Source organism: Peromyscus eremicus, chromosome 10, assembly GCF_949786415.1.
Source record: "Peromyscus eremicus chromosome 10, PerEre_H2_v1, whole genome shotgun sequence".
In the NCBI taxonomy this organism is placed as follows: domain Eukaryota; kingdom Metazoa; phylum Chordata; class Mammalia; order Rodentia; family Cricetidae; genus Peromyscus; species Peromyscus eremicus.
In genome coordinates this window covers 96,369,827-96,382,612 of record NC_081426.1, presented here as the reverse complement: position 1 = coordinate 96,382,612, position 12,786 = coordinate 96,369,827, and the positions used below count along the sequence as shown (strand labels likewise).

Genomic DNA, 12,786 nt, shown 5'->3' with positions numbered 1-12,786 from the left:
AAACAAACTAAAAAAAGACACATATGCACACATGGATGAGTGTGCCTGCATACATAAAGAAGATATTGTAAGGATTCGGTCCTTAATTACGTCATCAGCCTGCGACGGCATCCCAGCCTAAAAAGCGGGTGGGCCCCCTGTGCGTCCCTCTCTTTCCTTTCGGCTCCTTCCTTCCGTCTGTCCTCTCTCCCTCTCTGTCCCTCTCTCTTTCTCCCTCTCTCCCTCTCTCTCTCTCTCTCTCTCTCTCTCTCTCCCAATAAAGCTCTAAAAAGGTAACCATGGCTATGATTCTTCAGATCAGCACTCTCTTCTGCGGGCATGGCCCCCGCGGGCTGAGGCCAGCCACAAGCAGCGCCACTCAACCAATAGATATAACAACTGGAAATATACATACACTGAATGTTCAGGTTGCAATTTCAAACGCTAAAAGGAATAAAAGGTTAGATAGGTCCTCACAGAATAACAGTGAGAGACTTCAAAACTTTACTATCATCTTTAAATTAGTAATATCAATTAGAAACCAACAAAAAAACTTCAAAGTCAAACTACATAATAGATCAAATTGACATAATAACAATTAAAAGGAAAATACAATGATAAATTTTACCATGAGCTCCTGTTCAAGTTCTGCATTTTTTGCAGCAATAGAAGAATACGCAATAATTTTTTCTTCCAGCTGTTTCTCTAGAGTTAAAAGTTGAGAACATTTCTTCGTCATCTGAAAAAACAAAAACAAAAACAATACAGCTTTAAAAGTAATGACATGCATTTTAAAATCAAATACCTGCTCCTTATTCCAAACCCTAAATACACTATAACTAATTAACTGGAAAAATTTATGGTAATAGACAGTTAGAATATACATTGAATAATCTTTTTTATTTATTTACTTTTGCTGTTGTTTTTCAAGAGAGGGTGTAACAGTTCTGGCTATCCTGGAACTCGCTGTGTACAACAGGCTGTCCTTGAACTCACAGAGTTCACACCTGCCTCTGTCTCATGAGTGTTGGAATTAAAGGTATGTGCCACCACTGCCTGGCAAATAATCTCTTAGTTTATTTACATTACTGTACATACTTAAGAACAAGAACTAGGCTGGTGATACAACTCATCAGTAGAGTACTTTCCTAAAATGTGCTGACAACACAAATTACTATAGCCAGCAAAATTATCAACCACAATACATGAGAAAGAAAATCATTGATGATAAAATGTAGCACAAATCCTAATTCGTCTTAATAATAAAAACCCAGAGCCAGATATAGGGGTGAAAACTGATAGATCAGAGAGGCAGAGCAGCCAGGCACCAGAAAGACTTATTACCTCTATGGAATTTTCAGCCTGAAAGGGGACAAGGTTCCTGTCTCCTCCCGCCTTATATTACTCTCTCTGCCCAGCCTTATCACTTCCTGTTTCCACCTCTATAGTGCTGGGATTAAAGGCTTGAGATCCCAAGTGCGGGGATCAAAAGTGTGTGCCACCACTGCCTGGCAGTTTCTCTTTTAGACTGGATCAATCTTGTGTAGCCCAACGTGGCCTTGAACTCCTGATCTTCCTGCTTCCTCCTCCCAAGTGCTGGGATTAAAGGTATAGGTATGTGCCTTTAAAGGTGGCCTCTATGGTTATCTAGTGGCTAACTCTGCCCTGTGATCTCCAGGCAAGCTTTATTTGTTAAAGCACAAACAAAGTATCACCAAAATAAAATCTAATTTAAGCATTATCCATCTACCAATCCAGCTATACAAAAGAAACTAGAAGGAAAATTTCAGTCTGAAAGTTTACCGCACCCAAGAAAACACAAAGAATAAATAATCCCAGAACAATAAATCAAAAGAGGGGAAAAGCCAGGTAGTGGTGGCACATGCCTTTAATCCCAGCACTCAGAAGACAAAGGCAGGCGGAACTACGAGTTCCAGGCCAGCTTGGTCTACAGTACAAGTTTCAGGACAGCCAGGATTGATACACAAAGAAACCCTGTCTCAAAAAAGAAATAAACAAACAAACAAAAAGTCCAGGGTCAGATGTATTCATCGAAGAATTCTACCAGACTTTCAAAGAAAAGTTAAACACGATACTGCTCAAATGATTACACAAAATAGAAACTGGAGAAATACTGCCTAATTCTTTGTTCAAGGACACAATTACCTTGATAACTAAATTACATAAAGACCCAGCAAGGAAAGAAAATTGTAGACCAATATCCCTTATGAACATAGATGCAAAAATTTTTAATAAAATACTTACAAACCCCCTGGGCATGGTGGCACATGCCTTTAGACCCAGCACTCAGGGAGCTAGAGGAAGGTAATCTCTGTGAGTTCCAGGCCAGCCTGGTCTACAGAGTGAACTCCAGGACAGCCAGCCAGAGCTACACAGAGAAACCTTGTCTTGGAAAAAAAAAAAAAAAAAAAAAAAAACACCTAAAACACCACCAGGAAACTCTACAGGTGAAAAGCATTTTGAGCAAAGTATCATTAAGAAAACAAATAACCCGCCGGGCGGTGGTGGCGCACGCCTTTAATCCCAGCACTCGGGAGGCAGAGCCAGGTGGATCTCTGTGAGTTCGAGGCCAGCCTGGGCTACCAAGTGAGTTCCAGGAAAGGCGCAAAGCTACACAGAGAAACCCTGTCTCGAAAAGAAAAAAAAAAAAAAGAAAAAGAAAGAAAAGAAAACAAATAACCCAATTTAAAAAGAGTAAAGAAATAAGCCAAGTTCTCAAAAAAGGACACACAAATGGCTGAGAAGCATTTAACTGTTCACCATCCTTAGTAATTAGGGAAATATAAATTAAAACTATCGAGAACTATGGGGGTCCAGCCCCTCAATAGTCCCCTCCCAGGGTCCGGGAAGAATCTACAACCAGCTGATAATTAATCTTTGCAGAAAAGAAATGAATCTATGTGCATGAAATTCCTTAGTCCATACACTTTATTATTCTGTCAGTTCTCTCTCTACAAGCTTATACTCTGCTCTCATTTTTTAGCTCCTTTCTTGCCCAATTTCTCTTTACATTTATCTGTTGTCCCCTCTAGGTTCTATCTAAATTCCTTCATCTTAGTTCTGCCCCTTCTAGGTTCTCATCCATCTAGTTCTTTCCCATATCAGCTCCTCTCCCATCTCCTTCTCTCTCATCTCCTTCTTCTTCATCTTGTCCTTCCCCATCTGGCTCTTCCTCATCTTCCATCTCATTCCTCTAGTCCTCTCTTCTAGCCCTTCAATCTACTTCTTCCCCATCTCAGTTTGTTCCTCTCAAGTTCTTACCCATCTAGTTCTTCCATTCTCTTTTCTCCTCTCCGTCCTCCAGTGCCCTGGAAGTCCTGGTATATATACACTTACAAGCAGTATTCCCTTAGCAGTGTAAAGCCAGGCTTCCAGGGTCAAACAGAGGGGTAATAAGAATCACATAGGGAGGCAATAACCATTAATTATCATTTGCAACCCCAAAGGGAAATGGCCAATGGGGAAATGAATTAACTAAAGGCTAAATTCAGGTAATGTCTAAGAAGAGGGCTCTTATGTGCTCAACTATAGTCTTAAACGTGATTAGTAGAAAATGTTATGAATCTATAAGTTCCTAGGTCAACGGGAGAAAATAAAACTGTCTTCTTTTTTCCTGTGGCTCATATCTGTCCAAGCTATCTGCCATTTTTCTGCAGAGTGGGGGAAAGTGTGCTCAGTCGCTAGGCAACCTGTGTACAGCTAGATGCCTCTGGTGATAGTTAAAGGGAGATCTGGAACTAGAGGTAAGGTTTGGGAAAGGAGGAAGTAAAGCTTAATTGGCACATCCATCAGGCCTCCTCAAACAGATAGTCTGGATGCTTAAGTCTGTTCTTAGAGAGTACAGAGGTATCTCTGATAAGGTACTCTCCTCTATCTGGGGATGGGCCTGGCCAGATGCTGCCAATGATGATTACAGAGAGGCTTGAACTGGGTTTCTGGCTGAGCATAGCTGTCAACACAGAAAGTTATCTAAACATTCCTAGAAGTGGTTAGGTAAGGAGTTAAAGGTCTATAAAGTTAGTAGGGCTGTAAGAAAGGAGGGTCCAAGCTAAATTGTGTAAAGCTATTACTTAACGTCCACCTGACCTAGGCGGTGTCTCCCTGTGGAATTTATCTTAAATCAGGACACTTGCTTGAAGACTGTTATTACTGCTAGTCCTTGAAAGTGGCCAAGGGAGATATCTGATTCCAGAGAAAGCCTTTCCTGAGGCTGTTCTCCAAATACCTGGAATGTATATGTCCAGAGAGTGATCAGTCCACACTGTTAGCCCTTCTTAGGGAAAAATCAACTGGGAAAACTATGAAGGCACACATGATTTTCATTACAGAAGACAGCTGATATATAACAAGCCAAATAACACCAAAAGCTCCTTGGAATGTGGCTTCCTCTGGAGGAAATCCTTGATCCCTCCAGGTAGTGGCTTTGCCAAAACCAGCTGAGTTCTTATGATATATTTCTGCGGCCCGCAGCATAAAACTACCTTGAGATTTTGTCTTACACCAGTCAGAATGGTCAAGATCAATAAAACAATTAATAGTTCATGTTGGCAAACATATGGGGTAAAGGAAACAGTTATTTGTTGCTGGTGGGGGTACAAACTGATACAGCCACTATACAAACCAATTTGGCAGTTTCTCGGGAAGCTGGAAATAGGTCTACCACCAAATCCAGCTACAGCAATCTAGGGCATATACCCAAAGGACTCTACAGCCTACTACCAAAATACTTGTTCATTCATATTCATTGCTGCTCTATTCATAATAGTTAGAACCTGGAAATGGCCTATATGTCCATCATCGGTGAGTGGATAATGAAAATGTGGTACATTTACACAATGGAATATTATTCAGCTATTAAAAAGTTAGCTGGCACACACCTTTAATCCCAGGAACAGATTAATAAAATGACTCCTAAAGACATTCTGCTATACTCATGATCAGTGCCTCATTCACCCATTATCAGAGAAGCTTATTCATGCAATAAATGGAAACACAAAGACTAGGGGTCTTTTGTTTTGTTTTGTTTTTTTCTTGGTATGTATGTGTTTCTTGTGGCACTTGGGGGGAGTTGTGTGTTTGGGTGTTTTTACTTTTGTTTCCTGTTTTGTTTTGTTTTTTTCTAAAGAGAAAGAGAGAAAGAAATAGCATGGAGTTGGGACGGGGGAGATGTGTAGAATCTGAGAGGAATTTGGGGGAAAGGAAAAGTAGGACCAGAATATATTTTAAGAAAATAATTCCAATTTAAAGATTTATTTAAGGAGCTTATGGAAAATTCTCTAGTCTATGAATAAAAATCCTTCAGAATATGAAGAAGAAAGTTTTATCAGACAAAAACTATTAAGAACTTCATTACTAGTAGATTTGCGCTTGAAAACTTTTAGGAGTTGTATAGGTATTGAGAAATATACCACACAGAAATGAATAAACTAAATATATAATTTCTTTAAAAAGATTAGCTAATTGAAAAACATGCATTGTTACCTTTTCAGAATATAACCCATAGTATCAAATTCACATGTAATGTTTTAAAATGGTAAGTCATGAGTTATACCTACAGAATCACAATTGCTAGTTGTTGCAAGATATTTGATTACACTGTGATTGGTCTAATAAAAAATGACTCTGAGATATCACCTTACACCTTGTCAGAATGGCTACGATCAAAAATACCAATGACAGTCAATGTTGGAGAGGATGTGGAGCAAAGGGAACACTCCTCCACTGTTGGTGGGAATGCAAGCTTGTACAACCACTGTGGAAATCAATATGGCGGTTTCTCAGAAAATTAGGAATCGAACTACCTCAAGACCCAGCCATACCACTCTTGGGCATATACCCAAGGAATGCTGATTCAAACCATAAAGATACATGCTCAACTATGTTCATAGCAGCACTATTTGTAATAGCCAGAACCTGGAAACAACCTAGATGCCCATCACCTGAAGAATGGATGAAGAAAATGTGGTACATACACACTATGGAGTACTACTCAGCAGAGAAAAACAATGAAAGCATGAAATTTGCAGGCAAATGGATGGAACTAGAAAAAATCATCCTGAGTGAGGTAACCCAAACCCAGAAAGACAAACATGGTATGTACTCACTCATAAGTGGATTCTAGATATAAAGCAAAGAACAATCAGACTACAACCCACAGAACCATGGAGGCTATATATATATAGCATGGAGGTCCCTAGGACGACTGTGGCTTATAATAAATTTCGGTTTTACTCAATTACTGAGCAAGCCTCAATGAAACATCTCACTATTAAGATAAGAATATATACTGTATCAAGCTGATAATAGAAAAATTAATTAATTAATTTTAAACAATAAAAAATAAATAAAAATAAAAGAAAAATTTGAAATATTAAACAAACAAACAAACATTTTACTAAAGTTAAAAAAAGGGAGAACCAGGGACTCATCATTCCTCTCCACATTCTATTCTTTCCCTTGTTTTATATATTTAAAATTTTTTATCGGTGGATTCTGCTGGAGTTTATCAGTAGATTCTGCTGGAGTATCCGCTGCAGATAAGCACTGGAGGGCTCCTGTTGCAAATCACCCTCTGGAGCGATGGAAGGATCTTTCTACTAGCACGTGGAGGAGACCCGATCTAGTGTTGGTGTGGCCCCGGGGTTCTGTTTATGTCTTTCCTCAGGACAATGAGGTTCCTCTTTGGATTCCTGAGCACTGAACGTGCCCTGTGGCTGCTGCTGAAGCCCAACATGACAGAGATCTAATAGGTCTTCATGAAAAAAATCTACCCTTCTGATGCCAATGGAGATTGAGAGCCCAATATCGCCAGCTTTGGCAAGCATTAATGTAAGCCTAGGAACTGTAGCCATGAGACTGGATTCTCCAGAAGAGCTGCCAGCTAAAGTCGTGCTGGGATCAAGAAAAATGGGCCTTGGTGGTTCGTGTTACTGGAGTTGTATCCATGCCAGTGGATGTCCACACACTCCAGAAGAGAATTTGACATTGCTGCTGCTGCTGTTGCTGTTATAGCAATGGTAGCCACCGCTACTACTATGTCTGGGATTACCATTTCATAATTGCTTACTACAGCTAGCACAGTGGAGACCCTGGCAACAAAAGTAGCTACCACAGTTAGTTAATCTTCCATTCTATTGGGCATGATAAATTTAATTCAGTAGTTATATACATCTCGATTGGCTTTGAAAATTATAAATTTATAAACTCAAGTTTCAGTTGCTTTTGGGATACTATCTTACAAGGACTCCAATGTACAGTATGGCTCGTTAAGGAAGGGAAAGGCTCAGTTGCCTTTAGCCTACTGGCTATGGGTGAGATAGGACCTCTGTTGGTCTTTTCTGTGTCGAACACACAGATTGCAAGCCCAGTGCCAGTTTGAGATCTTTGGCAGCAGTTAACTCTGCAGCTCACAGACGACTGAGCCTGAATGATAATGAGTATTCAGAGACGGGTAACGCCTGGGGGCACTCACCAACCTAACACAGAGCACCTGTGGGGCCTGGGCAGGCGTCTCTATGATGGGTAAGGTGACCTGCTGACATCCCACGCAACCCAAGTCAGAAGCTCATTATTTAATAAAACGGGGACCTGTAAGTCCCTGGCCCCCGTTTTGGGTAACTGTTGCCTTGCTTTCGGATCTTGACCTTGATATCCTCCCTATGCTAATTCCCTGCCAGGTTCCACCCTCCTGAATGCTTAAGGGAAGTTCCTTGTCTGTGTATCCTGAATAATGGGCGTTAACAGCTTAGAAGCAAGATTGTAAAACATCAGTAGCGAACTTCTGCCCTCTGGGGTTCTCCCATTGTGCTGTAAGCCTGTATATAAGACCTCCTCCCTCCTTCAATAAATGACATTCGGCATTTAAAATTTAAAATATATATATATATGTGTGTGTGTATATGTATATACACATATATATATATAATTGAATGAATACTGCGAATGTAATCTTTGAATACCACAAATGTGATTAATATCATGAGTGTAATTAATGAATATCATGAGTGTAATTTAAAAAATAAATAAATAAAAAAACTAAACAGCCAATAGCTAGGCAAGAGGTATAGTTGGAACTTCTGGAACACAATAAGCTCTGGGAAGAAAGGCGAAGTCGCCAGTTGGACACAGAGGGAGCAAGACATACAGGATGAGCGATAAAAGTCATGAGTCACGTGGCAACACGTAGATGAATAAAAATTTAAGCTATAAGAGCTACTGGGACAAGCCTAAGCTGTAGGCTGAGCTTTTATAATTAATAATAAGTCTCCATATTGTTTTTTGTGAGCTGGCAGCCCAAAAAAATAACCATCTACATATGGCAACCAATATGGTGGCTCAAATATCCGAACATAAGGCCTGAGAAAGCTAAGAAAAGTTCTGAGCTTCCTAGTCTTGCAGTCTCTCAGGAGGGCTGGTGCTCAGTGGCATATAAAGGTGCAGCTAACAGCTACTGACTGCAGGCTGGAGCCAGCACTAGCACTAGGCTGAGCCATGCAAAAACTAACATGTCAGTTTAAGATTTGTCTCATGTGATCAGAAAACACTGCAGATGCTTAGTAAAGCCAGGTCAAGACATAAAAAAAACCTCTAAAAAGGTATGTTTCAATATGTGCTTAGGTGCTAAAGAAAAGAAAATGGGTATTGACAGTCATAGAAAAAAATAAGTAGTTTAAAAATAATAAAGTCGGGGTTGGGGATTTAGCTCAGTGGTAGAGCACTTGCCCAGCAAGCGCAATGCCCTGGGTTCGGTCCTCATCTCCAGAAAAAATAATAATAATAATAATAATAATAATAAAGTCTTCAAAAAGAGAGTAAAGATGGAAAAATATAACATAGTGCTTTGTTTATTTGAATTTTTGAGTGCTAATGAACAGAGAACAACAGCTGCTGACAGACACTGGATTGTGGAAGGGACTGCTGAATTAAACCAACCTAGAAACTTTAAAATTGCCTTAACTTTACAATGGAAGTCAAAAAATGTATTGCTTTGGGGAAGGGTTTTTTTTTTTTTTATTTTTTTTAATAGAAAACGAAAGGCTATGGATTCATTCAAGGTTGATAGAGATCAGGTTTGATGGGGAGGGAAGGACTGAAGAGGCCTAACTTAACATTAGTGCAGCCATGAGAGGTTGCAAACTAACAATACTGAGACTAGGCCTCACCTTTGCAAAAACTAGGAAAAGTCACCAACTGTACCCTGCAGGGGACCAATGAGAATTGAGACAAGCAAGTACTAGATGCTCCAGAATATTAAGGATAGCTTACATAACTTGTATATAGGTTGCCAATTTCCTTGCAGCAACACCAGTACCAATCCCTGTATAACAAGACTTCTGTTGCCCCACTCCTGCCCAATCAGGAGCTCAAGCCCCATCTGAATCCAGAATTCCCCTACCTCCCCATCCTTTACTCCTTAAATACCATGCCTCAACTGAGCTCGAGGCTCTCCCTGATCCAGCCACCGTGTTGGAATGGACAGAGAGCCCAAGCTCGGGTTTGCAATAAAGGCTCTTTGCTTTTGCAGATGAACTTAGACTCCTGGTGGTCTTTGGGGGGGCTCATGTTGCAGGCATAACAGACCCCCTGAAAATCTTGGCTACAGACATAAATAAACCTAGAAAAACTACAAGACAGGTGACATATATTTTACTTGCTCACAACATAAAACAAATCATCTTTTGCTGGCTCATGTACAATGCACAGTCCATACTTGTGTTAATACAGATATGTATGTACCTTTGAAAGTCAGTATGCTTTCAGAAAAAGGGGACGCAAATGGAAATGGATGACCCAGGTGATCCAGCCTCTCAGAGTGACTCTACTGCAATATCCTCAGAGTTCTACATCTAGAACAGCTTCAAGGCTGCTGGCTGAGATGTCCAGCCTCACAGACTATCCTAGCCAGGACTGCAGATAAGCCTTGATCTTTCCCATTGCAGAGAGACTGGACAACAAAGGTTATGGCTAGTTTTCCAGGACTGACCATTACCTCAGTTTCCTCTGTGTCCTCCAAAAGAGTCCATCACCCCCAGACAACAGGAAGCAGTCTAGAAAACACAGTACCCACATTCCCAAGAGGTGGGGTGGGTGATTTTTGGTCATTCAGGGTTTATGGATGCTGTCATTTTTTGTTTTTGTTTTGTTTTGTTTTGTTTTTCAAGACAGGGTTTCTCTGTGTAGCTTTGCGCCTTTCCTGGAACTCACTTGGTAGCCCAGGCTGGCCTCGAACTCACAGAGATCCGCCTGGCTCTGCCTCCCGAGTGCTGGGATTAAAGGCGTGCGCCACCACCGCCCGGCGCTGTCATTTTTTAGGGGGGTTGGTCACAAGTTGTTAGTGATCATGGTCAGGGAGAAAGCCAAACAAAGGAGATTTGATTCAAGGATCTCTTTCTTAAGGAGAAAAGGGGAGATAGAGTATAGAAATGATGGGATTAAAGGAGTGGATTGTTGAGTCTCCTTTTTTTTGGGGGGGGGGGGCGGTTTCGAGACAGGGTTTCTCTGTGTAGTTTTGGTGCCTATCCTGGATCTCGCTCTATAGACCAGGCTGGACTCAAACTCACAGATATCCACCCAGCTCTGCCTCCTAAGTGCTGAGATTAAAGGCGTGCACCACCACCACCGGGCTTGAGTCTACTTTTCAATAACCAGTATTCTCAAATATTTTACGTTGGTATAGATTTTTGTATACTGATACAAATTTAAGGTTATTTTTGTTATACTGTATATCTGTTTCTGTTCTTGTTTAAGGTATTGTAGCTATGCCACTCATTTAAAAATTTCATGCAAATTTTTAGTCTCTAAAGGCTAGTTATGATAATAAAGAAATACAGGTTAATAGTCATTTATAATCAAACTTATAGTCATGTTAGGTATGTTTTCAAGGTTATACAGAGATATATTTTCGATAGATAAGTGATCTTCAAAAACTTCAAATACCTACAAAATATGGCATTTAAAATGTTTTAATAACATAAGGATTTTCATAACAGTGAGACACATCCGCTCCTGACAGCACCAATTTACTTTACAAAAGGATAATGGGCATTAAAGAACCTCCATATGGAATTTGCTTTCTTTGTGGCAAAAGCTAGCCATTTGGGCAAGAAACTGCCCTTCCATCAACTGCTTACAGTATGCTGGCCAAATTGGAAAAGTAGGACACAAAAGAAGACAACTGCCGAACATTGCCAAGACAGATTAAGACAGTCCTTCAAAATTCCAGCTTCACAGAAAAGTCTGTCAGATATTCTAGGACACTAGGCTGTAGATGGGTGCCCCAACGTTGCAGAGGAACCTTGGGGTGACTGTCTAGGCAGCAAGATGTCTCTGCTGTTTCTTAGTTTTGGAAGTTGCTTGCTCTGCACTTCCTGTTTATTCAGGTAATATTATATCCTTCTCATGTCTTTGATGGGCTTGAAGACAGATAGTTATTGTTATAGTTTTCTTTAGTCATGATAAATGGTAAATTAGGTACAAAGCTTTGGACTCACCAAGATAAGATAGATAATAGAATATTTTCTCAGAATTTGACAAATATTAATGAACTGGACATTGTGAATGCATATCTTACTTGATAATTGTTTTTACTGTATATAGTTTTACTATGTTGGAGTTAAAATCCTTTCCTTTTTATTTAGACAAAAAGGGGTAAGTTGCAAGCTATTTATTTACACTGTGTAAAGATACATCACTGTGACTGGTTTAATAAAAAACTAAACAGCCAATAGCTAGGCAGGAGATATAGCCAGGACTTCTGGACAGAGAGAGCTCTGGGAAGAAAGGTGGAGTCACCAGCTAGACACAGAGAGAGCAAGATGTATGTATAGGAGGAAAGATAAAAGCCACAAGTCACATGGCAACACGTAGATAAATAAAAATGGATTAATTTAAGTTATAAGAGCTGGTGGGACAAGCCTAACCTATAAGCCAACCTTTTATAATTAATAAGTCTCTGTGTTGTTTTTGTGAGTTGGCAGCCCAAAGAAATATTCATGTACAATCTAAGATCTATAAACATGTACTATTATTACATAAACATATGTTATTAGTTCCATCAAATTTGAGAACTTTAAGGTACTAGGTAGTATTTTCCTACTTTCATTATAAATTAAACATGCATTTCCAATATGGTTTTAAAAGAAATTATAACTGATATGGTATCATTTTCCAAATCCTTATAAATCTAGATTTCAATAGTTATAAAACCTGATAGCAATACTTTTTTCTACCTCAAAGTTTAGCACTTATACACAGATAAATCCAAACTTACTTCATTTTCCAGTTTGCTAGCATTTGAAGCTTTCTCTAGCAGTTCTTCTTGAATTAGCTGAAACTGACTAGTTCTGTGTGCCATGTTAACCTTCAAATCAGAATTCTCAGCTTCTATTTGTATCAGCTTAGCGCGTAGTTCTTCTATTCCCGTAGCAAGTCTTTCCTTCTCTCTTTCATACTGCTTATTCATAGTATGATGATTTTGATCTTTTCTATTTTCTGAAATAAAACACAAAACAAAAATTGCTCTACATAAAAGCTCAAGAAAAAAAAAATTGACTTAAAGCCGGGCAGTGGTGGCGCATGCCTTTAATCCCAGCACTCGGGAGGCAGAGCCAGGCGGATCTCTGTGAGTTCGAGGCCAGCCTGGGCTACCAAGTGAGTTCCAGGAAAGGCGCAAAGCTACACAGAGAAACCCTGTCTCGAAAAACCAAAAAAGAAATTGACTTAAATGGTTGAAAGATTTATTAATAAAGTTTAGTTTCTTATTTAAACAATTGAAGGACATGCAAATTA

At 39.7% G+C, this 12,786-nt stretch overlaps 1 protein-coding gene across 6 annotated transcripts in view; it reads right to left on the bottom strand.

The window, feature by feature from the left end:
* Ccdc18 (coiled-coil domain containing 18) overlaps window positions 1-12,786 on the bottom strand; it is a 128,279-nt gene that overhangs the window by 74,776 nt on the left and 40,717 nt on the right. For all 6 annotated transcript variants that reach the window (XR_009381674.1, XR_009381673.1, XM_059274933.1 and 3 more), the window contains exons 13-14: window positions 12,269-12,489; window positions 608-718 (exon numbers count right to left, since the gene is read on the bottom strand). Coding sequence is in view for 4 of the 6 variants with exons in the window: in XM_059274933.1 (XP_059130916.1) it covers window positions 608-718; window positions 12,269-12,489 (332 nt within the window). In the remaining 2 variants the exon portion in view is untranslated. The remainder of the gene's footprint in view (window positions 1-607; window positions 719-12,268; window positions 12,490-12,786) is intronic.